Source organism: Cordyceps fumosorosea, assembly GCF_001636725.1.
Source record: "Cordyceps fumosorosea ARSEF 2679 chromosome Unknown scaffold_9, whole genome shotgun sequence".
NCBI lineage: Eukaryota > Fungi > Ascomycota > Sordariomycetes > Hypocreales > Cordycipitaceae > Cordyceps > Cordyceps fumosorosea.
Genome location: NW_017387309.1, coordinates 72,184 through 99,877, shown reverse-complemented (window position 1 = coordinate 99,877; position 27,694 = coordinate 72,184). Strand labels below are relative to the sequence as shown.

Sequence of the window (27,694 nt, the reverse complement as noted above, 5' to 3'; positions counted from 1 at the left end):
TGTGGAAATGTCTTGACAAATTTTATCTGAGAGAATGGGTGAAGGAGGGCAGGACGCCGGGCTTTAGCTACATAGAGATCGGCAAAATGAGGTCAATGCAAGGGTTGATACATTATTAGTCAAGTCGCAACGCTACCTCGTGTATGTCGGCTAAATTGCCGCCAGACATGGCTCAATGTACCGAATCACCATGTACTGCGAATGCTGCAATTCTATCAGACATACATCGTAATTGTTTTGGTGACTGTCTGTTGAACAAGTTCGGTGCAACTTCGACGCCGGGCAACGTGTCTCTGCTTCAGAATACTCGTCAACATGACGCCGTCGATTCATCTCGGGTTGGCAGACTGGCGATAATGTACATTTCAGGTACGTTCTGACGCCTCTTGATAGTAACAAGTCAATAAATACAAATTGATATGCCACATCAGTCATTCTTTGGGTGTTTTGCTTCATTGTTCGGCTGATGTATCAAGTTACTATGCAATTCTGGTCGACTGCTCCCCATCACGATGGGTGCCTGATAATCATCAAATCAGACAGACTTCTTAAGTGATTGCGTCTTTGAATCAGCTCCTTCCCAAACCTGACAGCTTGTCTCCGTCGCTGCCACACTTACTTTGTGTGACCAAAGCAAAGGCAGCTGCAGCGCACTACTTGTTGCCCGGCCTCCTCAGACGCTGGGCGACCAGGTTTGCCTTTTCTCGTTTCTCATCGCCTTACATTCATTCTTTGTTTATTATGCAGCAAAAGTGATTCCACGCGATGGTTCCAACGCCTCCCCCGTACACCTTGGCTAACCGGTTGATAGTTACTCTAACCAAGCGCACATCAACAATGCGACCCTTCGTCCGATTCCGCCGCAGCCGCCGCCACCTCAGCCGCTTGAGCCGAGGGTGAGGACGCAGCAACAGCTGCCGTATCGTTCTATTTATCAGCAAATGCAATACCAACAGCGTCTGCAACAGCAGCAGCAGCAACTACCATGCCGCATGAGCCTGCGGCCGCCACAGATACCTCCGCAACCACCGGCGGCCGTGATGCGGCACGATGTTCTCAGGCGGCGCCCTGCGCCCGGGGGCGGGTCCTTTCCACCGGTCTCTGCCCCGTCCCTGTCGTTTCTGCTCTCATCGGCGTGCAACTCCTGCCGGGACCTGGGCATAGTGTGGCGGGAGTGGCAGGCGAAGCGCACCAAGACGTGCGCGCTCTGCGCCGGCGTCGGGGTGATCAGGGAGACGTGGGCGAACGCGGAGGGGCCCTGCTGGCACTGCTACGGTGAGGGGGAGACGCACTACATGGACTTGAAGGGTGACTATTTCCCGTGTTACTGTAAACTGCGACAACAGCAGCAGCGGCCGCCGCCACCATCGCTACCAGCTATAGGCCCAAGATTATTGTAGCGTATTGCGCAGAAGGCTGCGTCACTGGTACGCCCGTAGCTCTTTGTTGTACTTTTGTCTGTTAGTGTTATGTATTCAGCTTTGTTTTACCAAGAATTCCGGATATGTGAATGCGAATGCTCGATGCTCGCTCAGTGAATCGTGGTAGCGCGCGCATGAAGGTACTACTTAGCCACGTTGCACAGTCTCTTTCAAGATGAATCACGTTGACGGCCGTCATGCAAGCAGCCTTGTGTACTCCTTCTAAGAATTCTTTGATGCCTCTGCGATGATTCATCCGCCGCTGTGCCAAGCCTCTTCCTACACCAAACACCATAAACGTGAGCTTCGTCAACGTTGGCTGGCTTGTTTTCGGTATCCTTTCGTGGTCAAAGTCATCTACTATTCAGGAGGATATGCCTCGTCCATCTTTCTACGGCAAAAATGTCTGTCAGTAGTGGCGACGATACCAGCGTGGAGAAGGATGTCAGTTGGGAGGGTGAAGAAATTGGCCGTCGAGAGAAACTGAGCTTCGAGCAGTATCTGTCAACCTTCGTCCAAGACATTGAGCCGCGGCAAAGTTTTGCTTCGAATGTATGCCAAGCAGTCAGATCTGGAAGGCCGCTGTCCTTGATGTAAGTTGACAGTTATGCGACGACATGGTCGGTGCAGGCTCTAACCGTGCAAACCAGTACCGATCGCATATCGCCGTTCGACAAGCCGAATGCCTGGGTCAACAAGAAGATAGAGGACGCGTCTCCGGCCATCCGCAAGATCAAGGAAGAAGGTCGAGCGCGCGCGTTGGCGAGGGCTGAGAGCAGGCAGGAAGAAGTGCATCGCAGGGTGGACGAGGCAGCCGGAAGGATCTTGATTGCGCTGGACAAGGGGCACTCGCCTGTGTCTGTGGACGACATGGCGTATATGCGAATGCAGCCACGTGCATTCGGGTTCGTCCGATACGTTGTGAAGGACGAAGCAAAGTGGGCGAGGTTCGTAAGGCAGGCTAATGCATGCAGGGGTGTTCTTGACAAGAAACTAGACGAGGAGACTCAGCATTGGAAGCTGTGGTCGATCTCGGACTTACCCTATACTTGGATACAATATGGCATTTACTCCATGTTTGGTGGGCTTTTATGAGATTTGGTAACTGGGTACGTAGGGTAATTTCATAGGCTCCGGTTTATTTGCAAGTCTTTTTTTAGACGTGTATACTTCCTTGGTGGGAGTGATTGTCAGGTCATTGAATGCATAGCCGACAAGGTGATCACAACGAGTAGCCGCGCGTTCTTATACGCACCTACAGCAGGACTGTAAACACGGACTTGGTATCCGTACTTGTCAGTCATTCACTGATTTCGTTTCATTGACAAGCGCAGCTAGCCCGCAACAGACTTTTTTGTTTTGACAATAATAAATAAACACAAGCGAGTTTTACACGGCTCAACACATGTTGCAATCGACCAGTCTCACTGTGAGTAATATACGCGACACTGTCCTGTCTTCGATCAAGACATGCGACCTGAATGCATATGGTTCGCAAAAAGACTGCCTGCCCTATCAGGCTGCGTGGGTTTGAGTCGAGGAGCTGGTTCCTTATTAGCGCGCTGAGAGGCTGACGAACTAGCCAAAGCATGTGGCCTAGAACGGAAGCACGGAGAGCGACATGTCTCCGAGAACTGGGTAAACGAACTACGAATCGACAAGTAGGTATGTATGTACATGTACATCCCACATGCATAGGGCGCGCTTGATCGCTGTCATCTGCCGGCAGGAAAGATTGCAGAGGCAGCCTTTATGGTACGCGCAATAAACTGACGAGTCGTCGATGCTGGTTTCATGACGACCGTCGTGGAAGTTGACGAGTTGGACACGTGTGTGTCTCTTCGCTCTCCTTGCGTGTCCTGCCGTCGGAGGAATTCGAATTCGTAAGCAGGCTTGCAGCAGCCTTTCCTACTGGGCGGGTTTGAAACCCCCGTCCCGCGTCGGCCACACCTGGGTGATGTGGGGTTGGTAGTCGAAACGAAAAACTCATTTACGAGTGCCTCGTGAAAAAAAGGCCAAATTGCTGCACGGGCGGGCGGGTAAAGTCGCGCAGCACTTATGCTTTGGTGAGCGGATCGGCAGATGGCTACTAGTCGTAGACTCGGGTGTACAAAGGTAGTAGAGGAGGCAGAGCCTAAGCGCATTGGCTCGTTAAAGAGGCAACAAAAGCAGCACTCGTACGTGGTCAGTCTTGAGGCCATCGACGATGTAGCCGGTCGGGAATCAAAGACGATGCCTCGAGATGCGCCTTGCGGATATTCGTGCTGCATGCAATCCCATGCCATGCCATGCCATGCCATGCCATGCTATGCTGGTGCAGCAGCCAGGAGGGAGGGCATTGGCGTTCTCATGGGCCGGGCTGGGGCTGTGCCGCTGCCGGTCCCAGGGCAAGGGCGCGGCGGGCGCAGGCTGAGGTTACGGCCAGGCCTAAACGGGACTGGCTCCATTTCCGTGTGACTCATTCTTCGACTCCACCCTCGGCCCTGGAGGAGGTACATACACCTAAAGTAGTTCCTTAGCAGTATTTGCTATGAACCCTATACTATCTCGTTACTGCCCTATCGTGCTCCTTCTCAGCCACAGGTACCTCCCGCCGGAGTGGCCTCGTCTCCGAGAGTTGGTGCCTGAGAGATACATAACCTCCCCATGATTTTCTTCACCCACATTTTCTCTTTTTCTCTTCTCCTTACCCCCAAACGCACCTTATACCTACACATTACAAGATACACAGCGCCTCAGGCCGCCTTCAAGATGCGATAAATTACCTCTTTTCCGAGAGCTCCCCTTCTGAACCCGTCAAAATTCAGTCTCACGACATCAACAACATTTACTCCACTCAATCTTCCTCTCCCCGTTCAGCTCACCTTTTGGTCGACCTGAACTTTAGCCCTGCTCTGAATAGCATCAGCTCCAGTTCCCTTACAACCGCAAACATTTCATCCCAAGACTTCCCAGTCTTCACCACGGATTCCCAACCACCATGGCTTCCCCAATCAGCTTCCGCCCTGCCGGCACCACCCGAGCATACACCACATCTGAGCCCAGCACAGAGCCCCCAGCAGGACTTCGTCTTGTTCGACAATCCTCCGCCTCGCAACGCTAATCGGTCTTCGGTTTCGCTGTCCAGTCAGCGTCGTCACTCATCCTACAATAATCGTTTAGAGAAGTCTCCCGCTACCGGACTTCAAAATCCGCGTGTCGTACAGCTCCTCCAATCGTTTGGAAATCCTTCATATCCTGTCAACGCCAATCGTGTCTCCAACAACAATCAGTTTTACGCCTCCTCGGCCCCGTCCTCAACTGTTTCCCTGAAGCAACGGTCTTCAAGCGCCCGTCCCCCCGTTCCCCTCTTCAACCAGAACGTCGGTGACGTAGAGCAACCCGGCACGATGATGAACGCTGCAGATGTCGTCCTGGACGACCTTCCCATCTTCGATGGCGAAGTCGTCAACTCTGCATTCTCTTCGCCCGCGATCCCCTCGTCCTTTGATTTCAGTGGCAGCATCTCTAGCTCCACCTCAAACTTGGGAACTGTCTCGCCCCATGACCTCTTGGTCCAGGAGCCTTTCATGTCTGCCCCCAACTCGGCTGCCCTTACTGCATTGACCTCGCCGTCAATATACAATGAGTCCCCCGACTTTGATGGCTACGACGTCTCTCCCAACTTTGAGACTGCCGACTTTGGTAACCCAAGCGACTCTTGGTACCCCCTGTTCCCTCAGGAGTCTAGCGCTCCCGAGGCGGGCAACCCTGAGGACTCCCCCAACCAGGCATCCGATTCTGATTCTGCTGGCCAGGCTTCTGGCAACAGCAGACGCAAGCCTAGCGGCTCGCCCACAAGCGGTGGCCGCCATGCTGCGGCTGCTGGCGTCAACGCGCGCAAGCGTGACAAGCCTCTGCCTCCCATCGTTGTCGATGACCCGAATGACGTTGTCGCCATGAAGCGAGCTCGCAATACCCTCGCTGCTCGAAAGTCGCGTGAGCGCAAGGCTCTGCGCTTCGACGAGCTCGAGGATAAGATTGCGAAGCTCGAAGCTGAGCGCGACCACTGGAAGAAGATTGCTCTGTCTCAATCTGGTGCCCGATAAAAAGGGTGCTCTTCCTGGTGTCAAAAGTTTTTGTTTCGATCTTTTCTTTTTTTGATTTCGATGGTCAACCTATGTTATTACTACTTCTCCTACGGTCTCTTACTTGCTCTTTCTTTCTTGTTCTACGCTGGTTAGCCATGGTGGCTGGGAGACCCGATGGATGCTTCCGCCCTTTTCAGTTCTTAGTAGGCTACTCAGCCTGTTTTTAGTGTGCAATAATTGAGTTGTCTCTTGTACCAAACTGTCTTGACTACCTCGCATGGTCGTGTGGAACATTACAAGTGAAGCTTCTGTAAACGTTTATCGTTAACGGGATGAATCCGGTGTGGTGGAAGCATATCGTTTTACAACATGCATGGATATACTATGTATGTGTGTGTACATAAATAAATATTTGGAACATGTACTGTGAATTTGACCTTGTATGTACGGTTGATTGTTCCAGTTCCTCGCTATATACGTCCCGGCAGACGTTCGCGTGCTGACGGTATCATAATCTTTTTGTGAACAGAAACAACACCAAAACCAGCGATAAATCCTGCCTAGAATTCCCCCAGCCCGGGTCCAAAGTATTCGCCCGGGGCCAGCTTCATGAGAGGACACGAGACGCCATCGTCACAGCCAGAGCCGACGACGCTGTTCCCCCACCAGTTAAACTCGATGTTGTTGTACGCCAGCCCAAAGAACTGAATTAGGCCGGAGATGGCGATACCGGCAGAAAAGGCAGCTGAAAGCACAAAGTTGTACTACGGATTTCAACGTTAGCAATGGATTTCTCGTTACGATTGATAGGGAATCGAGAGAGACATACCTTAGACCAGAAGCCGAGGAAGCGCTTACGGACATAGAGCCAAGAAAAGGCAGCGACTGGAACGGCTGGCCACATGTAGGAGAGGTTGTAGGGCGCCCAGTGCAGACCACCTGTCATTATCACAACAGGGTGGATGTTGCGGATGAAGGCACTCTTAGGCCACTTCCTGCCGGCCACCCAGAATGCCAGCACAATAGCAACGCCAAGAGGGAAGCCGAGCAGGGTGACAGTGTAAGTGCCACCAACACCCCAGAGACGCTTGGGACCAACAGTACCCCACATCACAGCGGCGGTAAAGAAGGTGTTGATGCCAGGACAGGTGAAGCGGAAGGGAGCGTTGGCGGTGCAGACGTCTTTGAGGTTGACTTGGAATTGAACAATGCCAACGTAGACAAAAGTGGTGATGAGGCTAGGCACCATTTGCGCGAAGAAAGTGAAGCGAGGGGGGATCTTGACGTAATGAGCCATCTTCAAGTCATTGCTGAAAGCCAAGGCGTGGGCGCAGGTGACGTAGCCGTACGTCTTGAAGAAGCACATGGCTAGAGCGTTGCCCTCGACGAAGGAGCCACCGATAAACTGAGCGAGGACGTTGAGGGTGACTTCGACGCCTGTCATAGCGTAGACAATGCCGACAGGGACGACAAAGATGAGGCACAGGAGGACGCCGTAGAACACGACGCCAACCGAGGTATGCGTAGGATACACAGCGATGGCAGTGCAACCAATGGCCACGGCAAAGACGAGAGTGCAAAAGTACCACCATTCAGGAACCTCCTTGTATGCCTTCATTAGGCGGTTATGGACATCAAGCACTCGACCCTCCTCGATCTCCTGCTTCTTCGAGGGGCGGAAGCTGTTGATGAGGTCGCGGAAGCCCATCATGATCTCGATGCGGTGGAAGAGGATGGCGTAGGTGACGACGGCGCTATAGGCGCCAAAGAACATCATGTAGATGAGCGTGTTGGCAGATGAGAGATACGGCGGCGAGTAAGCCTTGTACTTTTCGATATCCATAATACCACGGTCGTCAAGGATACGAGTAACATTGTAGCGCTTGGCGAAGCGATCGTAGGGTTTGTTTGAGTTGATGGGCAGATACGCGCCGCCCCAGGCATTACCATAATACATGGCGGCGACGACAGGCAATGTGATGGCCATGCCCGCGAAGTTGTTGGCGGCGCTGAAAAAGGGTAGCATGAGCGGATCCGTCATGAATGTGACGATGTTCCAGTCAAAGGTTGGCAGAGGGTTGAGGCCTAGGCCACTGGCGCCGGTGATGACGGCCAACTTGGCGTTATTGGGCGCGATCCAGGCCATCCAGGTAAAGAGCGCGAGACCCTGGAAGATGTAATTGGGGAACCAAAACCACACGAACATGGCGGCGAAGGCAAACACGAAGAACTTGAGGCGGCTCATGCGCCAAAATGTCCCGAACGGTCCCGGCACGGCCGGGTTCGTGTCCGCGTGGAAGGCCGAGTTAAGCGCGATGGTGACGAGGGACTGCGGCCAGACGCAATAAGAAGGATACACAAGGAACCGCCGGCAGATGCCCGCTAGACTATAGCCGATGAAGTTGGTGGATAGAGCGATGAGGATCTGGTAGCCAAAGCTAAGGGCCCAGCTCTGGTTGAAGAAGTTTGGTAGGTACTGAATAAAGATGACGTAGTTTGTGTAGGGCGAGGACTTGGAGATGGCGGCCATGATGGTAATGAGCATATGCTCCTTGCGATTGAACGGGCCAGGGTTCAGGCTGTGTCGGACGCCAAAAAGTGTGAAGCCGACGTCTGGGAGGACCTTCTCCCACAGCTTGCCTACTGGGTATGCGAGAAGCTGGGGCACGTTGGCAGTGACGTAAATGGCCGGTTGGCGAATCTCAAAGAAGCCGTTGATGAAGGCAATGGCGATGGAGAAGAAGATTCCAATGACCCAGGCGCGAATCGTCGAGCATGGCATGGTAGGGTCGTCGCGGTTGCTTACGACAGCGCGCACCTCGGCATACGGCGAGTTATTAGTAATGAGTGCCGCCTCAATCTTCATCTCGGCAATCAGCTGCTCGTGCTTCTCAGGGTTGTCAAACACGTTGTCATTTTCTAGGCGCGCAGGACGCAGACACGGTTAGCTGGGGGAGGAGGAGGAGGAGGAGGAGGGAAAAGAGTGAGAGGAGGAATAATCAAGGACAAAGACGAGGAAGAAAAAGAAGCAGGAAGTGGCTTACGCAGAAACTCTTCGATTCGCTCCAGGATAGTTTGAGGAAAGTTGGGGTCACGGCGGTGGAGCTTGTACACCTGGGTCATGAGCTGTGCAGTAAAGTTAGATGAGAGTCATGATAATCATGGTCGTTTTGATTGCCCTCACATCGCGGGTGCCCTCAAGAGAAAACGTGGCAGCGAGCTCCTTGGCCTCGAGCAAGTCGTCCTCGGTGACATTGAGGTCATGCTCGGCACGCTCATCATCAGCTGCAGCAACGGCAGCATCGACCTGAATAGAATCTCTCAGACCCTTTCAAGGGCTGGTCAGCTTTATGCTTTGCAAAGTGCTTCAAAACATCACCGCATACCTCTTTCTCACCGATGATGCCGCCGCGAGGCTCCTCATGGACATTCGCGATGTCGCTGCGCTTCTCACCGTGTTCGGCCATGGTCAACGACAAGTCAACACGGGGCGGTGGTAACTCGCACAAGTTTGTTACCAAACTTTACCGGAGGCGAAGTATAGACGGGCCAAGAGTCAGTATTGTTCAGTGAAGCGGGAGCTTGGACTCTTTATATGTTCGGCTGCGTGGCTCTGTGACGCCTACTCATCATCCCTTCTAAGCTGGCGGAGAAGTCGCTGATGTAAAAGGGCAATGTTCGAAAGAGACCAGAACGCAATGGACCGCCAGTAACGGGAAACAACCACCACTGTGGCGCTTCCTGGGCATACCAGCCTCGTTGGCCGACCTTCTATAAAGGGACAAGGCTGCGCTGCGGCAATCATGGCCATTGCCTCCTCCAACTCTCTCCGCGTAGCTGATCGAGGGGGTTTGGTGCCCAATGCTGACTGGCCTCTCCGTGTTGAGGGTGAGCACTGGGGGCGACAAGCAAATTAGCGTCGCAACGGTACCCGGTCAAATTAAGCTTGGCAGATAAGGTTGTGTGTTAGTATGCGCCAATCACTCTTCTCCTCTCTTCTCTGGAGGTGGCGTCTGGTGAGCGGTTCCAGTGGCGTACTACTCAGGGACTTTGCTGGGTACGAGGAGCAAGCTATTCTGTTGACTCGGGATTGCTGCGCGCCCTTCTGCGGGCTAGAGGAATCGAATCCCACGCCCGTCGTTTCCCTCCCACACCATTTCCTACCAGGAGGAGGCAACCGACGAGCGATGAATGAAAAGGCCGTCAGCTGAGGCGCATCGGCTAATTGCCCTTCTCATTCGTTGACGTTGACCAAAGTACCACGGCGAACAGAGCTTTCGAAGAGGCTGTGTGGCCGCCCTGACCCGCAAAGAAGCTAATCGACGACGCATCCGTCTCGTTTCAAGGCACCTAATTTGCCCAAGTTCGTTCTCGCCATCGATGCTTGCCATCCGAGACTCGATATTCAATCGCCCTAGCCAAGCGGTGCAACCGGGCTCAACATCCCAACATCGCATGCCGGATGTGTCCGGCTTGCATTGTGCCGGCTTGTCTATTGCATGGCGATTCGGCGTATTGGTAGTGTCCTTGGCTCGAGCCGTGGCCGCTGCCCAAGCTGCCCCTCACGAGGAACTTCCTGGTTGCCCGCGGCGGCGATGCCTGCACCGAGGACGGGGCTGCAGTCCTGCCAAGCTCAAGGACAAGATAACAGCACGCCCCGCACAAGCGCCTAATAAACAACTATGTATGTAGCCGGTCTCGTTTTTCGCGGAAAGACTGCCAATTGTGCGGGCTGTGCTGGTCATATCTGGGCGCCAAGAGCGGTGGCCTCCGCCAAGAAGAAAAATGACACACAGAAAAGGGTGAAGCTGGCTGCGTATGTTGTAAGGACCGAGGTTATCAAGAGATTGAGAGTAAAGTTCACCAAGGAACAAGTAAGTACGGATAAACTTTCGTGGTTTGGTACAGTGCAATTGTGTTGGTGATGCATGAGGCTAGGAAGGTCAGCTTGACGTGAAAGAGGCAAAGAGGCGAGGAGGCGAGGGAGGCAGGGTGCAGGTTGCCACACGTGATTCGACATTGTGACCACGAAACATTTGAACATTGACTACTCCGTAATCCGAACCCGTTTTGCATTGCAAATGCAATGTTGTAACAATTATCTCACGCCACGTCCGTCTGAAGGTATGAGGGAGGGACGAGTTACTAAACTTCCCCGGGCACCACCACCGACTGCCAAGCGCCATGCTGTTCGGGCTTGTAAGACGAGCCCAGGACATTCGGTCTCGTTTCCCGCGATATTTAAACCAGATGCGGAAATCAGCCGCAAGCCGACAGGACATGAATAGATTGCATGCACATGCAGCCCCGAGAAAACGGCACCCTTCTCCAGATTGGCTGCTACCCTCCGCGTCGTACCAGCTGCGCGTGCAGCCGAATTACAGTACAACGGTAGTACAAGGCGAACGAAGCTGAAAGCTCGAGGCATCGACCAAGTCGTGGCACGCCCTCCGCTCACCGTTCAAGCGCATGAAGCGGGAAGCTAGGATTCCCACTTCATAGCCTACACAAGTCAATCAGCAAACAAAGGGAATGGTTCTTTTGTATCTTCGAGACCGTGTAGCCGCTTGGCTTGGAGCACGAACCGCAGGCTAAAAGGTAGCCATGTGTCTTGGCAGCGAGCGTTTGGCTTCCGCCCCGTTCCTCAGAGGAGACAAGGCTCCATACGGCGCCACGGGATTCTGTAGATATACTATTACGAATCAAGAGGCGGTTCAAAAGTTCCTCTTGGCCAGACTTGTAGAGGTGTTGGTGGTGTCACGATGTACAGAACCGGAGCCGTTGTTCTGCGGAGAGATACGTGAAAAAAGGGGAAGTCGGTGGCACGAGGCGCAGAATGCCCAAATTGGGAGGCTTTTAGGCTCGATTATTGATATCGAAGCCGTAGACAGCCGAGCATAAATCATAGCTAGAGTGTTAGACGGTATTATTGCGGCGCCCTTCTCCCATGCCTCACGCGGTTTCCCTCCCGAAAGAGCAACGCGCGTGGATCAGGCAGTGCCGCGCTGTCTGGGGTAATCTGCTCCTCCCCCGTTTTTGTTTGGGGACAGAAGTTGATTCGAATTACGTTACCAAGGAAAGCTTGAATCATATTCGGTATTCGAGTTTGATGGTCAATTTTTCACCGCTGGAGCCAGCCAACAGTGCAGACAGACTACTTGACCAAAGCGCCCGCGACCTGGTGCATGTCATGCAACAACGTTGACTAACCCCTCTGCAGTATGGGTTGAGCTTCCAATGTAGATAATTCATCAACTTCACGAATTTGAACACAAATCGTTGTGAATCATAGAGTCTCGTCTAATGCGCACCGAGCGTACACATGTTCCACGGCAGCTTCTTTGGTCTGCGCCAACTCCCTTCTCAAGCTCTGCGGGTGTATGTAAGTCTGTCAAATGAAGAAGACTGTGAATTAAAACTACACAAGATATGGACTAACTTTTTACTTTACCAGTTCGAGAGAAGTGTAAAACTTCAGAGTAACCGACTGATGCTATGGCCTTGTTGGACCAGATCTTAGAAGCAATGGAAGCACCATAAGAGTCTGACGGCACAATCACCGATACAGATACACCTAATTTCCACGCTAAAAGACCCAACTATTGAACATCATCTCAGGTAAATGGTGCTTTCCCCAGTAGCATCATTACCGTCTCTAAATGGTTCTTCGCAGGGCATTGTGAAAGCAGTGTCAACTGGCTGCGAGCCATCGGCCCTTGCCGACCGCACATATCTACAGTTTAACCTCTCACTGAATACAATTGTTCTTCTTTTCAGCTGCTGAATACTTTTTAGGCATCATCCTCCCTACTGCTAGCAGTCCAGCCCATGGTGCGGTCGACCACAGCCAGTGACAGTGGCACACCGAAGGCCACTTACACCGTCGCTCACGCCCACTCCGATATTGCTGTCATGGCCGCTGTCCAACATTCCTCTCTCCAGAGAATTGGCTCCCTGAAAGCCTTACTGGTAGGCCGACGAATATTTACACTTCCAAGCTGGCTGCCTATTTTATGGCGGCCGGCCGGCCAACTGCACGGCAGCCTGACACAGAAATGCTAGTTTTTGCTCGCCCGGCCATATATCCAGACCTGCTTTTTGGTCACCAGACCGCAGCAGATGCAAGTGAATTTCACATGCAAGAGTGACGACTGCTGTGAAACTGGAAAAAAGGCAATACTTCCAAGCATCACCTACGTATTCCCACTCTGGTACATTGCAAACACTTGATTCCACCAGGAGCCCGCCCTATCATGCGGCCGTTACGCTTCAGAATTCTGCCTGGAGGCGTCTTGTAGCATATCATGTAGGCTGTCGTACGGAGCAGCAATTGAGTCATAGCGATTTCACTGCGCGATTCTGCTTAGATGGCGTGAAAATGTACTCGCAATGGGGTACCAATGGGGCACATATCGGTCAATACCCGCGCAGCCTCCCACCTCGTTTTTCAAGTCATTCCACCAATCTACCATACAGAGAGTCTAGGCAGCAGCCGGTTTATTTCTACGATTTCATACACACATAGCGTGGCTTGCGTAGGCGACGCCGACCGATGCTTGTGTATGACCTCGAATGCGCTCTCACGGACGCTTATATCTGGGTTGTTATCAAATATGCGGTGTCTTTGTCCTTTTCCTTGCTAAATTTCCAAAACTCGTGTTTCAATTGAAAAAGAAATGTAAAATAAACGCAGTTCCTGCTTACCTTTCTCTGTTTGGCATGTGAGGCTTTCTCGAAAGGGACAACCTTTACTTCGCATCTGCTGCATGTACTCTTGTGATGGGAGGGGGAAACATGAGTTGGGCGATTGCTGACATTGAAACTTGACCGTAGGACGAAAGCTCCATGTCAAGTTAATGAGTGTAGGCGGTGAGAGATTCTGCCACCTGGAGCTGTGGTGGGGTGGACAGGTACCTTGTTACATACCTCCGTACCGCGCCACAGGAACCCGTTGATTGACAGCATACGTGTTTGATAAAGGACCATCCAACCGCAAACACCGCATCGTCGCCATCTGTCATTCCTGATTTTCTCGTTATTGCGCAACTTCCACATGAATGACAGCTTCTAAGCCTGTGCTCGTCCTAGAGCAGATTGTGGGACTGGAGGAAAGATGACGACACAGTTGCTCGCGACTGAGCTAGCTAATCTCATTCAGGAGAGCAAGCGAAAGCACAACGACTTGCGACAGGTACACGCTCTTGTTTCTTTCTGTATCGAAATCTATAATTGACCACTTGTAAGATAGGCCGCTGAAAAGTCTCTTGAAGAGCTGAAACAACTTGGGCCCCTCTCTGAGAGCGCAGTCTCCGATCGTGAGCCCGCCTCCCGCACCACTCCGTTTGCTGCATTCTAAACCCTGCCACCAGAGCTGTCGCAAAAGACCAATTTCGTCAACCCATTCATTATTGCTTGCGGAACCAAAAATGCAAAGTTTACTAGCATTGCCATTGTGTGCCTGCAGAGGCTCATTGTTGCCAGTGCCTTGCCACGGTCAAAGCTCAACCAGGTTCTCGAAGCCTTGATGCAAGCATCTTCCGCAGCTTTGGATGTCCAGCTCAAAATTTTGCAAGCCTTGCCGTCGCTTCTGCAAAATTACGCTGCCGAACTTCAAGGAGAGCTTCTCGTTACCACACTCAATATCTGCTTCATCCTGCAGAGCAGTAAAAATGCAATTGTCAATAACACATCCGCGGCCACGCTGCAGCAGCTTGTAGTAGCCGTCTTTGACAAGGTTGTTACCGAAGATAGTACGTTTCCCTAGAAATTTTCCTGTGAAACTCGCTAATATCTCTAGAAAACGGTTCCAGTGAGCCGTTTGTCGGCGAGGCTGCTACCTCCAATGGCAAGGTCCAACTACGTGCTGCAGCCCTCGATGCCTACAGAGTGAGCCGCATTCGCCCCTAAACAAAAGCCTGCGCTCACTCACATATAATAGATATTTAATGATTTGTGTCTTCTCACTGAGAACCAAAGACCAGAATACATGCGCTTTGCCGGCCTTCCTCAAACCTTTGGGCTGGAGCTCATTGAATCTGTCATCACGAACCATGGCAACTTATTGGCCACACACCCTGAACAGGTTCAAGTACTGAGAGCACGTGTTATGCCTCTTCTCATGAGCGCTCTTAAAGGAAAACCTACTTTCTCGACATCGGTCAGACTGGTTCGTATCTTGTACACTCTGCTGCGTCGCCACATTAGTCTGCTTCCAGCAGAGTGCGGCGAGGCGCTTGACATATTGACCCATTTGATGGATCACGACTCGCTGCTCTGGAAGAGAGCTCTTTGCATGGAGGTGTTCCGTGGTTTATTTGCCGAGCACGCTCTGATACGAGAAATATACTCCCTATATGACGCCAAGAAAGGCCAAAAAGACGTCTTCAAGGCACTTGTTGCCATCTTTGTTCGACTTGGCACTGAGAAACCCGCCGTCATAGGGCTTAGTCACCAGTCTACCATTCCCGCTTTTGATAATCGCGACGGCCAAGATGCCTCTGATCAAGCCGTTCTAGAGGCTAGTGGTGTTGGTGGTATTATGAGTGGCACACCCGGCAACGAATTATCACACGTCGGCATCAGTTCCAAATGGAGCACCGTTCGCATTCCCTACATCGACCAGCTGGATAAAACCGAACCACCTCCGATTCCGGAAACATATGTATACAGCTTGATCTTAGCGTGCATCTCATCGCTTTCAGATGGCCTTGCCAAGTTCATTCTCCCCCTTACTGTCTCCAATGACAGCAAGGGCCGCCGCAAGGTCTCTCCACAAGAATCGGACAGGGACTTGCCAAAGTTGCAACAGCTGGAAGCCGAAAGCGCAACAATTCGAACCAGACCAGAACGGTCGTCGTCCTTTAAGAAGAATCCGATCCCTGTTAATCCGCTCACACTTGAGAGCCATCCCCTTCACGCAGAGGTTAAGATATGTTCGTCCATTGTGGATGAGTGCTGGCCTGCCATCCTGGCAACTTGTTCCAATTTCCTCTACGCGTCGCTAGATTCAGAGTACTACCACGGACTTGTGCGAGCCTTCCAACGCTTTGCCCATGTCGCTGGATTGTTGCAGCTTGCAACTCCGCGGGACGCTTTTCTCACAACACTCGGAAAGTCGGCTGTGCCACCCTATGTATTGACCGCTTGCCTCAATGCCGGACAATCACGTTCGGTCACAACTGGCTCTACCGCCGAAACCCCCGCTTCTACAATTCTGAGCAACGCAAGGGGTCTTTTAAGTGTCGAGACACTCCAAAGCCCCCAATTAGCCGAAAAACAACGCCAAATGAGCGCAGATATGACCAACGCATCGTTAAATACCCGAAATCTACTCTGCCTGCGAGCTCTCCTGAATCTCGGAATTGCTCTCGGACCGACTCTTGGCACGTCATGGAGTATCATCCTCGAAACATTGCAACAGGCTGACTTGGTCCTCTTCTCCACGAGCAAGGGCTCGACAAGGTCCCCATCGATCAGCAGGGCCCCCGATCAGGGAGGCGATTTTGATCAGAACTCTTTGATGGCGAACTTCAGCAACGAAGTTCGCTCCGTTGAAACTGCTGCATCCCGACTCTTTGAGAGTACAATTGACTTCCCTGACGAGCAGTTCGCCCAGGTAATTCAAGCCATTTGTGGACTCTTGACCGTACAGAATTCTTCAGAGAGCCCCTCGGTGCAGCCGCAAGCAAAAGTGCCACTGAAGCCTGGCCAAGGTCATCACCGAAGGGTACTTAGTTTCTCCAATCAAACAGTCACGGATACCAACCAAGAACTTCTATTCGCTTTAGCGAAACTTGGTGAAATTGCATCTATCAATTCAGAAAGGCTATTGACGAGCGACCCGGATAAGTCTGGCTGGGATTTACTTGTTGCTCAACTTGGCGCCACCCTGGACTCGACTACGATGAGTACCCCCGTCCGTATCAGAGCAGCGGAAGTTTTAGCGAGATTCATGCTTGAATCTGGCAGTATTGCAGCTGGTCTTTCAGAGGATCTACGTGGCTCCATCCAACTGCGTCTTCTTGAGGGGTTGCGTGATTCGCTCACAGCACTGCGAGGTAAGAAACGAGAGGACTCTGTTGCTGGTAATGCGACGGATCTGGAGATCCATCGGGTCATTCTCGAAGGCCTTCGCCAAATTCTGGAGAATTATGGTGAGAGCTTGGTAGAAGGCTGGGATGTTGCCTTTGATATCATTGGCAGTGTGTTTGTGACCACAGATACAATCCCGGAGGATAAGAGAGACTCGAGCAAAGCAGTTGGAACGCGTTCATCGAAGCTCGTCCGCTCTGCATTCGGCTCACTGCAACTGATATGCTCTGACTTTTTGGCGTCGCTTCCTAATGGGTGCTTCTTGATCCTCGTCGATGCTCTGTACAATTTCAGTTCGCAAGATGACGATTTAAATATTGCTTTGACGGTAAGATGGCCTGTGAAATGGTCGTGTGACCGTGCGCTGACCGCAACATAGACTGTTACTTTCTTCTGGATGCTTTCCGACTTTTTATCCGGTCGTTCGAAGTCGCTAGAAATCACCGAGGAGCTGATGAAAGGTGTTGGTTCTACGAGCTTAGTAAATCTGGCCGAGAACAGTGAGGACAAAAACTCTTCTGCGGCGCTGTGGCTGTTGTTGCTACAGCGTCTCACCGCCGTAAGCTCTGATACCAGGCTCGAGCTTCGCAACAGCGCCATACAGACACTACTTCGCATATTCGACGCATATGGGGACCGCCTTACACCAGAGGCATGGTCTATGTGTACCAAATCTGTCTTGTTTAGACTTCTGTCATCACTTCAGGAGGAACTAGAGTCCGCAAACGAGGACGGAACTGACGACTCTCGCCATGAATGGCATGACACCTCAGTTGTTATTCTCAATGGTATATCCGCTCTATTAGCCAACTATCTCGATGTCCTGACAACGCATTCATCTTTCAACGAGTTGTGGAAAGAGTTGCTCGGGCATTTCGCACAGCTGCTCGACTTCGAAGTTCTTGCCCTTAATACCGCAGTTTTCAAGGCACTAGCTCATATCCTATCACAAGCAAATGGAGAACGCAAGGCAAAACTCAACAAAGATGCGGTTGACTTGGCCTGGGAGTTGTGGGCGCGCGGCGTACCCGCTGCTCAGTCAAGTGAGGCACAGGGCAAAGACAATCAAGGCTGTCTGCTCGCATATGTCGGTGCCTTGACGGAGCTATATAAACTGATTCAAGAGAAACTTTCAGTCAAGAGGGTTGAGAAGATTCTGACTCTGCTTCATGCATCGGCACAAGAGGCTTCGTCTGACTCACCTGCATCGGATCTGGACAACCTGACGCAGCTTCAATCCAAAATTATAGAAGCTGTAAAGATGATACGAACTGACGTAGATGGGGTTCCGTCTGCGATGTTGTCACATGCGTCGAAACTCGCCACACTGGCATTCGAGCAAGACCTGAGTCAGGACAAGAAGCCTAAGCGCACATTTATTGCACTTTCCAGAGCAAGCATATCCTTCTTGGAAGCGGTGGCGTTGAAGCATGCAGCGGAAAGAGATATCTATACCAGTGGATCGCTAGCGACAGCCCTTGCAGCCCTTTGCAAACCGGTCACTTTGAAATACAGCTTCCCGCTGACTACCAAAGCAGCGCAACCGTGGAGAGTGGCAACTATGTCTTCTCTGGCTGTTTTGGGAGCTGCTTTGCCGCAACTGAAGGAGTTGAAGATCCCAAAAGAGACGGCGCAGCATATTTGGTCAAATATTGCAATCCTTGGTGACAGCATTCTTTGTGCCGACTGTGACGATGCAGTCGGCGGAACGGATTTTTCTGCCGACGAGGAGTTTGACATTGAGTCGTTCAAGCAACTACGCAACTTGATAATCCCTGACCTCGGCGCGGAGGATGTTCCCGACACGGCTAGAAAATCCCTTGCTTCTAGCCTGTTCAAGACATCGATCATCCATGCACCCACGGATATCGACTATCAAATTATCAACGGGGAGAGCGAGAACGGACTCTCTGCGCTCTACGAGACACGAACTGGCCAAACTGTATTTGTACCGCCAACACGCCGAACAAAGATAGCCTACGTCGCATTTGAGGAGCTCTTTACTCTGGTGACCCAAGAAGAGGCCGTTGCGCCCTCCAAATCAAAGCAAAAGAAGAAGGGCGAGAAGAAGGAAGCTATTTCGCCATCGTCCATGAGGGCACGCATTGCTTCATCCGTGGCGCCATTGTTTGTCCTGCGGTGCGCGCTCCCCTTGCGGGCGTACGTGGCCGACCAGCCGCTGCGAGGCCAGATGCCACAGCCTCTGAGCCAGAGGAACGAGTTGCTGTGGATGCTGGAGAAGCTTGTTGACTTGCACAGCGAGTCTGAGGCTATTCCAGCCCTTAAGGGAGCGCAAAGTACGAGTAGGAAGCACCTGCTGCGGCTGTACCCGCTTCTGGTCAAGGGATTGGTGGCGGGAGGCGATGAGAAGGTGCTGGAGCTCCTGAGGGAAGCGTTGGACGTAATAGGAGGGGAATTAGGCATTGTTTAGAACATAACAGGCGGGAAGGAACATATTATGTACGCTATCACGACGCATGGCGAGAATTGTATTTGATCCTTGACTTGGAAGGGGAAATAGGCTGTTAACACCCTTTGATTTCGTGATCTACTTTAACATGCGGGAATGGAACCTTTCAGGCCAGGTCTATCTCAGCCGCGCTGCTGTGTACATGAGTTAAATGGAACTGACGAATCTCTAGTTATGGCCAGTGGCTGAAGCGAAGAGGTGCTGCCGACGGCTGCAGACACTTTGAAAGTAGAGGGGCCACTGGGCCACTAGCACGGAAGGACCTGGAAACTTTGCTTGAGAATAAGACAAGTCTGAGAGGATGAAAGCCTTTGCCTCTGGGTAATAGAACAAATTTCGTTCTTGTAATAACATTAACCCAATATCTCTCTTATACCGATTTGCCCACTGTTAGCCGTTGCGTCACTGACGTGGGGTCAGCCCATCGCGGGGCATTTTCCAACATGGAAGAAAAAAAAAATCATCCTCCACCTCCGACCACGACAAAACAGCTTCCAACCCCCTTCCACAACCCCCAAACACCACTACACACAACGCCCACGAGCGGCGCAAGACGAGACGGCCACGATGGGCAAATCGTCCAAGGACAAGCGCGACGCCTACTACCGGCTGGCCAAGGAGCAAGGCTGGCGCGCCCCCCCCCCCGTCCCCGGTCGCCAATTGAGAGACTTGCAGCCTCGCTAACCTCGTTCCTGCTTCTCCCCTACAGAATTCGACCTGTTTAGCAACGTCTCCCGCGTCGTCGACCTCTGCGCCGCGCCCGGCTCCTGGTCGCAGGTCCTCTCGCGCGTGCTCATCCAGGGCGAGAAGTTTGGCCGCGCCGCGTGGCAGGACCGCGAAGCCCGTCTGCGCCAGCAAATGCTCAACGTCCTGCCCCCGGCCGCCGCCGACGACGACCAAGCTGCGACGGACAAGCCCCTCCACCGGGATCATCAGCCCGCCGCCGCCGCCCGCCGCGACGACGTCAAGATCGTCTCCATCGACCTGCAGCCCATCGCGCCCCTCGCCGGCATCACCACCCTCCGCGCCGACATCACCCACCCGGCCACCGTCCCTCTCCTCCTTTCCGCCCTCGACTCCACCGCGGACCGCCACCCGGTCGACCTGGTGCTCAGCGACGGCGCGCCGGACGTCACCGGCCTGCACGACCTCGACATCTACGTGCAGTCGCAGCTGCTCTTCGCCGCGCTCAACCTCGCGCTGTGCGTGCTGCGGCCCGGCGGCGCCTTCGTGGCCAAGATCTTCCGCGGCCGCAACGTCGACGTGCTGTACGCCCAGCTCAAGCTCTTCTTCGAGACAGTGGTGGTGGCCAAGCCGCGCAGCAGCCGCGCGAGCAGCGTGGAGGCGTTCATCGTGTGCAGGGGGTTCCGACCGCCGCCGGGGTTCCGCGCGAGCCTGGAGGCGCCGCTGGGCGTCGGCGCGCGGCTCGGGGACATGGTGGCGGACAGGAGGCGGCGGATGCCGCTGCGGGCGACGGGCAGGATGCAGGACCCCACGCGCGGCACGTGGGATGCTGCTGTGGGAGGTGGCGACGATGATGATGAGTACGGGCACAGGTTGGGTTATGACGAGGTGGAGGAGGGACAGGTATACGATGGTGATGAAGACGAGGCGGACACAGCACGGACGGCGACGACGGATCCGAGCAAGAGATGGATCGCTCCTTTTATTGCGTGCGGTGACCTGTCCGCGTTCGACTCGGACGCCTCCTACACGCTGCCCGAGGACTACGTCTCGCTGGACCCGGTGCAGCCGCCGATTGCGCCGCCATACAAGCGAGCGATCGAGATGCGCGCTGCCCTATCCAAGAGCCGCTAAATACATGAGAGACGAGACATACAAGGACGTTTTGATGCCTTAAAATATAGAATTCCCAAAATAATACCCAGGATTATACCTCTGCTATTTTTTTCTTTTGCGTTATCCCTAGCAGAGATGTTTTGAAGTCAAACGATCCTTGGATACAACACAACAAAACCACCAGAACTTGTAACAACGAAAACAGGGATAAATAAAGAAGAGAATTTTCCCCAAGTCTAACAAGACCGAATGAGGCGCAAGCTAAAAAAGATATAAATGTAAAATAAAGTGCATATGTGCTTGGTCAAGACCGAATCTGAGGTACGCTACCATGTTCGAGGACCGGTGGTGTAGGCCATGCTGTGTAGCCAGACGTAGATGAAACAATCTGCCACGTGGAGATTGTTTTGATATAGGAGGGTGAAAGTTGGACATGGACTCGTGAATTGCCGTAAATGATTTATACTCGACGCCTTTTGCTCGAGGGTTGTTTTAGTGGTCCTCGGGCACGTCCTTGACACCGTTGCCAGGCATTTCGAGGACGACGAGGCCGGCAGAGGGGCCCTCGTCAAAGCCGAGGGCGCCGAGCTCACGCTGGTACATGCGGGCGGCGGCCGAGTCGTGGGTCATGAGGACGAGGCCGCGGAGGTTGGGCCAGCCGTCGACGACTTCCTTGAGAGCGCGCATCATCCAGGAGGCGAGGCCGCGGCGCTGGTAGTCCTCGAGGATGAAGACGTCGGTCAGGTAGGCAAAGGTAACGTAGTCGGTGACAACGCGGCAGAGGCCGGCAAGTCTGCAGTTGGGGCCGGATGTTTCGCGAGGGAGGCCACCATTGCCTGGAAGGTGGCATTGTTAGTCGAGGGCTTGTCTAGGAGAGAATGGAATGCCAACTAGACACGAGGAGGCGACTTACTCTTCATCTCGGCCGCCGTGTCGGGCACAGAGTAGATGGCAAGGGTCATGCAGTTGGATAGCATCTTGCGCATCTGGTCAATGTCGAGGGGGTCGTTCCACCACATGAGGTCCGTGTCAAAGATGTCGTTGACGACAAAGGGATCGAGGAAGGTCTTGTCGGTGGTGAGGAAGAAGCCGTCGCGGGCCCAGTAGCGGGCAGGGCCTTCTTGCTGGAGGGGAGCCGACTTGGCCGGACCGGCCTCTGTGTGGGAGGATGCTGTGCCAGTGGTCATGGTGAGATGTGCGAGATAATTAGGCGTGACAGTGTGAGAGAGGAGGAAGAAGGAGGGAGACAGAGAGGAAGAGAGCGTCGATGTGTGGGTGTGTGAGAGAGGTAGTGTGTTGGTGTGTATGGGAGTCTATGTGTTTATGATCCGCTGTGCAAAGTAAGGCTGGAGACGAAGCCAGCAATTGATTGAAGAGAGGCAGGCAGAGGAAGACAAAAAGTAAGTTTGTGTAGAAGAGGCAAACGGCAAAAGGTAAAGTTGGGATGGAGGTGAGGAAGGAGTGTACTTGTACTAAGCGGGCGGACGGTGCACAGGCTGGGGTACTTTTTCCAGCACTTGCCTACATGGGACATACAGCCAGACCTACAGTACAGGAGCAGTACGCTGTGGTACGGAAGCCGAGGGGACCCGCTGACCTGTAAGAGAGCGGATCAAGGGGGCCCCATCGAAAATCATTCCGGAGATGCAGTTGTATTTTGATTATTTTACGTTGTTTTTTTCTTTGAAACTAGGCTATGATTGCGGGTAGTAACGGGCGGTAGGAGGGGGGCGCGTGGTTGAGGAACTCGTGGCCTTGATCGTTGGCTGATAAGGGCTTGTACCTACATGGGATAAGCCATTGGCTGGGGGAAATGGCGATGTTGCAAAGGACGATGGGGGGAAAGGAGCGAAAAGACGGGGAACAAGATTGAAACTAACAAGGCTCGGCGACCTCGGCGGAGGAGGAATCTGGGCGCCCTAATTAGCTGGTACTGCAATTCTGCGATGCTGTGAATACTGTACATAATACACGAAAGCGCCCCCCGGTGGCCGGACCGCGGAGGCGCCGTTGGTGAGTGCGAGCCCGGGACACGCACTGTGAGAGCGGAAGGCTCTGTTTTCGAGACAGGGAATTTTTATTACACGTTGAGAAAAATGCCAAAATGATCCTTCTATTCCAATCAATGCACTTCTAAATAGAATCATATTTTTTCTCGCTCAACTGACCGCGGCAACAGCCACCCCGGTCCGGGCACGGCCGTGTCCCGCCACCACTACTCCGGCACAGTCCCCGCTGTAAACACACTGTGTACCTGTCTACTCCGGCCCTGCCACGCCGACGGACGGACGCAGCTCCATCACCAAACCATCTCATCCCCCCTCCATCCACAAGATCCCACCTCCCTCGACATCACGAAAATTGGCTGCGACCAACCCGACATCCAACAACCCACGCCACCTTTATTCCGTCGAACGGCGGCTGTTTTCGGTGCTTGGAATCTTAAAGTGAATGCGAAACTCGATTGCCAAAGATAGGCTACTTTTCGTCTATTTCTATGGTACAGTTTTTCCCTTTCGCTGGTCAAGACGATATACGCGGTCTGATGGTGGGCAATTGTCCTTTTCTCCTTGTCTTGTCATGGATCATGACTGAATGACCTTGGTGTTTTTTTTTTTGGCTTCGGTTCCAGAAGTTATCCGCCTTCTCCACAACTGATGATGGTGGGGCACCGCCATGGTTTTGTTCCTCTTTTTTTTTAGCCTGGTTGCTGTGCATTTCTCAGCCCGCCCCCTCCAGACAAGACGCTGCCGTCGAGCGAATGGAGACAAACGAAAACGTTGCAAAATTGTCCAGTATGCTTGAGAATTCAATCGAGAGAAGGGGCAGGAAGAAAACGAAAACCCGCCTGCTACAAGTCCAAGCGCCAAACAGCTGACCATACGGCCTCGAGCAGAGAACCAGCATCTGCCTTCCCCGGAATCCAGACCGCATCTCAGATAAACCAGATCCTGGGCCAAGTCACACAGCCGAGACCACCTCGCACACTACTAACATGAACCGGGTCTAGGCACCGGTCATGCACCAGCCATCGCAGCACAAACTATTACAAGGAACGGAGTGCATGCATACGAAGTACACACACATACCATATCAGACGCCCGCAGCTACCCGTACCCTTTGCGTCAGTGGTGGCCTAGCAGGCCCCGGTCGATGGCTGACCTGCATCAACAACCTTTTTGCGTTGCCTGCCCTTGGCCGACAAAGACGTGCCAGTAGACGTCAAAGGCTTGTCACGCGCCGGGGGCCAGAACCGGAACCTTTGTTACAGGTTTGCAACCACAACAACACACGAACCAGACGCCAGCCTCAGCCACTCGCACACACACCTGTCTGCCTCTCTGCTTTTTCTTGACGCCCAGCCCGGATACCTGGTTGGCTGGCTTACCACATATGCTGGCGACCACATGACACACCCTCCTCGTAAGTTGTAAAGCACAGCTACTGTTGCAGGCCAATTATCCCCGATGACGGAGCGGATAAAGTACATGCATGGCCGAGAAAGGTATCCGTAAATTAATCCAGGCTGCATCGAGGCCGGTTGACGTACCGTGATGTAACTCGCCCTGTGCGTCTGATGCCATCTGACCAAGTTTGTAGCTAACTCATTTTGCATCGCGAGTAGGAATCACGCTCAAAATCGATCAAAGTTGATGAAGTGCATGAACAAGAAAAATAAGAATAATAGAGAAACCGCCAACACTGGTGCTGCGTTCCTCGCACCTCACCTGCATTGGTATAGGTTACGGTATGGGGACATTATGAAACGCCCGTCACGCGACAACGCGGCACGAAGCAACACAGTATTTTCGCACATTTCGAAACGTTATTTTTGATCCAAATCGGCCGCGAGGCCGCTCAAACCGCTCACATAAATCCTCCGACATGACCGCATGCCCCAATCGCATACGCTTCTTGCATATCTATATATATAATCATACTTCGTCTAAGTAACCATGCAAAAGGACGCTTGTCCTCGAAAATGAATTGTATCTCCGCGAAACAAAAAAAAAAACAATAACAAAGGCAGAAAGAATGATACGAATAATACGCTTCTAGCCTGTATCTGCCGTACCACACATCCACCACAGAAAAGAAAAGAGAGAACAGATATGCAAGCGAGATTAGAACAAGACTACCCCGTCCTTGCCGCGCATCTCCTTCACTCGCTGCTGCCGCTTCATTATGCTGCGCTGTCAATCCTTTTTTTGGGAGGTTACATCCAGAATCCAGATGCAGTTCTTGAAAGGTGATGTAGCTGAAGTGTAACCGCTGTTGTATGAGTGAAAAATTGGCAAGGAAAAAAAAGGAAAAAAGATAATAGAAAACCCTAGCTGTAGAGTTAGAGCTTGCCTCAAGGGCCGAACCACACGACAGGTCGACACTTACCATCAACTCCGAGTGTAACGCAAAAAACAGGCTAGCCAAGTGTCTAGACGGGGGCGTTGTTGAACAGGAACGAGACGGACTCGCCGTTGTGAGTTCGGCGGATGGCCTGCACAGTTTAGCTATTGACCTCCGATTTCCAAATCGAGCAGCTTACCTCGGCAAGGGTACCAGAAACGTCAATCACCTTGAGCTTCGGGCAGCGTTCAGCCTTGTCACCAACTAGGAAATGTTAATATGAGGGCGCACGGGTGTACGACTTTGTTTCTTTGACATACGTGGAACAGCTACGGCAGGTTAGCACGTGATAGTAAGATATTTCAATCATAAGGTAAACTCACTGTTGGTCACCACTACACCAGCAAGGCACGACTGGTTGATGATCTCGATGGCCTTGCCGCTCAGGATGCCATGGGTGACGATGGCGAAGACCTCCTTGGCACCGTTCTCGTTGAGGGTGGCAGCAGCCTTGGCAAGCTACACACGAAGGCATTAGCACACATACGGCAGCCATCACGAGGCGGCTTCGGAAAGACGTACCGTGCCGCAGGTGTCGGCCATGTCGTCGACGAGAATGGCCGTCTTGTCCTGGACGTCGCCGACGAGGACCATGCGGCCCACGACGTTGGGACGCGGGCGCTCCTTGTGGATGAGCGCAAAGGCCGTGTTAAGACGGTCAGCAATCGAAGTGGCGCGCTTGGCGCCGCCCGCGTCGGGCGACACAATGACGCAGTTGTCGACCCGCAGGTTCTCGCGGATCCAACGCAGCACCGAGGGCTCGGCATACAAGTTGTCCACGGGGACGTTGAAGAAGCCCTGGATCTGCGAGGCGTGGAGGTCCATGGTGATGACGTGGTTCTACCAGGACGGAGGTTTGGTCCCTGCGTTAGCCATGTTGCTACTTTTGTACTAGATGGAAGCGAGAAGGCAAGAAAAAGAGAAACGGAAAAAATGACTTACGCAGCCAGACACCTGCAGCATGTTGGCAATCAGCTTGGCGCTGATGGGCGCGCGAGACTTATCCTTCTTGTCCTGGCGCGCGTAGGGAAAGTTGGGGATGACGGCCGTGATGCGGCGCGCCGAGGCGGTGCGGCAGGCGTGGATCATGATGAGAAGCTCCATAAGCCCATCATTGACGTCTCCGGGGGCCGTCGATTGCAGGATGAAGACGTCCTCGTCTCGCACCGACTCGCCAATGGAGATGCTTGTTTCTTGGTTGGAGAAGTTGAGGCTCATAGTGTTGGCAATATCAATGCCCAGACTGCAAGGGTAAAACAGCAACATCAGCCATCTGGTCTTATTCTGGCCTGAAGCTGTCCGCGCGCGCGTACGCGTGTAAGAGGCGGGCGCTTTCCTGATGGGTGAAGAGGTCCAGCGAGCTCCAAAATGAGCTCAGCTCATCCCATCGTCACAAAGGCGCGCGCCCGGCGGTCGGCGAGAGGACGGACGACAAGAGACGTACCGGTAAGCCACCTTGGCGCTCAGCTCCGGATGGGAGCTACCCGAAATGAGCTTGATCTCGTTGGCCATTTGATCCAGCATGGTTGTTGACGTTGAGACCGGCTATCTCCTTCTCGTTGCTCGGTGTGGCGGGGCAGGGATATTTTTTTTTCTCTCACGTTACGGGCTCGGTAACGTAACTGGACTGAGACGGCGTGGGCTAATGCAGCCGGGTAACAACTATTGGTGCGGGTTGAGCGAGCTCGGTATGAGAAAAGGAAAAAGGTAGATGCACCGTTGCTTGATAAGCCCTGTCAGATTGGAATTGAAGCGGTGCGAGGCTGTGTTGGCGATGATTTTATATCCAAAGAGTTGGTGGACAGAAGGTGCAGTCAGAGTTTTGCACATTTGATGCGTGGATCCAAAACCGGAAGCACCCGCTGGAAGTTGTCTGGGACAGTGACTCAACAGTGACACTACAGGCTTGACAGCCCGTGTTCCAGGCCTGCTGCAGAGTTCAGCGGCTGTTTTAGCGGCTACCTCTATCGCAATCGTTACTGTAAGGTCACGTGCCGCCACTGCATTTGGGCCGCCTCTGTGCTGCCGTCTTGTACTTGTAAGTACTTGTTTAACTTATTATGCTCAATATGGCCGGATGGACCAAAGTATAACATCTCGAGTATGACCTTCTCAGGCCAAGCTGTGTCATTGCAGATGGCGCTACTGCAGAGGTGGCTGCCTCGTAAACACAAGCCCCAAGCCTCCGCGCCCATGTCGCACAAAGTTTGATATGAGGGTAAGGCAGGTCGAGCGACACACTCCAATCCAATCCGATATTGCCCCAGACACATCTCCCCATGTCGTCGTCGCCGGCACACGCAAAAAACGCAGGACTTGTCCTCGACTATAGATTCGGCTTGTCATCGAAATGTGAGGGCTATATCTGCATGTCTCAGATGCCCATCGCCAATATCTGGTCAAGCCCTCTCGCCATCACCGCCACGAGCGGGTCGCTA

At 52.9% G+C, this 27,694-nt stretch overlaps 8 protein-coding genes across 8 annotated transcripts; 5 read left to right on the top strand and 3 right to left on the bottom strand.

Annotated features, from left to right (window-relative positions):
* Positions 1-1,823: 1,823 nt before the first annotated feature.
* Positions 1,824-5,509, top strand: ISF_04200 (cross-pathway control protein 1; the record flags this gene model as incomplete). The annotated part of the gene is made up of 6 exons (XM_018847806.1): positions 1,824-2,014; positions 2,072-2,368; positions 2,419-2,530; positions 3,120-3,176; positions 3,537-3,872; positions 4,145-5,509. 6 exons carry the CDS (start codon positions 1,824-1,826, stop codon positions 5,507-5,509), a joined length of 2,358 nt encoding a protein of 785 aa, XP_018704762.1.
* Positions 5,510-6,051: 542 nt separating this feature from the next.
* Positions 6,052-8,958, bottom strand: ISF_04199 (Oligopeptide transporter OPT superfamily; the record flags this gene model as incomplete). The annotated part of the gene is made up of 5 exons (XM_018847805.1): positions 6,052-6,255; positions 6,321-8,410; positions 8,536-8,617; positions 8,676-8,798; positions 8,878-8,958. The coding sequence occupies 5 exons, from the start codon at positions 8,956-8,958 to the stop codon at positions 6,052-6,054; spliced, it is 2,580 nt and encodes an 859-aa protein (XP_018704761.1).
* A 4,646-nt stretch (positions 8,959-13,604) lies between these two features.
* ISF_04198 (endosomal peripheral membrane protein) lies at positions 13,605-14,398 on the top strand (the record flags this gene model as incomplete). The annotated part of the gene is made up of 4 exons (XM_018847804.1): positions 13,605-13,682; positions 13,740-13,806; positions 13,861-14,241; positions 14,289-14,398. The coding sequence occupies 4 exons, from the start codon at positions 13,605-13,607 to the stop codon at positions 14,396-14,398; spliced, it is 636 nt and encodes a 211-aa protein (XP_018704760.1).
* A 1,612-nt stretch (positions 14,399-16,010) lies between these two features.
* On the top strand, positions 16,011-17,298 carry ISF_04197 (endosomal peripheral membrane protein; the record flags this gene model as incomplete). Its single annotated transcript, XM_018847803.1, has 3 exons — positions 16,011-16,910; positions 16,962-17,141; positions 17,233-17,298. 3 exons carry the CDS (start codon positions 16,011-16,013, stop codon positions 17,296-17,298), a joined length of 1,146 nt encoding a protein of 381 aa, XP_018704759.1.
* Positions 17,299-18,143: 845 nt separating this feature from the next.
* Positions 18,144-19,013, top strand: ISF_04196 (endosomal peripheral membrane protein; the record flags this gene model as incomplete). Its single annotated transcript, XM_018847802.1, has 1 exon — positions 18,144-19,013. One exon carries the CDS (start codon positions 18,144-18,146, stop codon positions 19,011-19,013), a length of 870 nt encoding a protein of 289 aa, XP_018704758.1.
* Positions 19,014-19,619: 606 nt separating this feature from the next.
* Positions 19,620-20,870, top strand: ISF_04195 (tRNA (uridine-2'-O-)-methyltransferase TRM7; the record flags this gene model as incomplete). The annotated part of the gene is made up of 2 exons (XM_018847801.1): positions 19,620-19,704; positions 19,762-20,870. 2 exons carry the CDS (start codon positions 19,620-19,622, stop codon positions 20,868-20,870), a joined length of 1,194 nt encoding a protein of 397 aa, XP_018704757.1.
* Positions 20,871-21,344: 474 nt separating this feature from the next.
* On the bottom strand, positions 21,345-22,039 carry ISF_04194 (GNAT family N-acetyltransferase; the record flags this gene model as incomplete). Its single annotated transcript, XM_018847800.1, has 2 exons — positions 21,345-21,688; positions 21,766-22,039. The coding sequence occupies 2 exons, from the start codon at positions 22,037-22,039 to the stop codon at positions 21,345-21,347; spliced, it is 618 nt and encodes a 205-aa protein (XP_018704756.1).
* Positions 22,040-25,284: 3,245 nt separating this feature from the next.
* ISF_04193 (ribose-phosphate pyrophosphokinase II) lies at positions 25,285-26,780 on the bottom strand (the record flags this gene model as incomplete). The annotated part of the gene is made up of 7 exons (XM_018847799.1): positions 25,285-25,347; positions 25,396-25,460; positions 25,517-25,525; positions 25,580-25,715; positions 25,779-26,096; positions 26,199-26,499; positions 26,701-26,780. 7 exons carry the CDS (start codon positions 26,778-26,780, stop codon positions 25,285-25,287), a joined length of 972 nt encoding a protein of 323 aa, XP_018704755.1.
* Between the last annotated feature and the right edge of the window lie 914 nt (positions 26,781-27,694).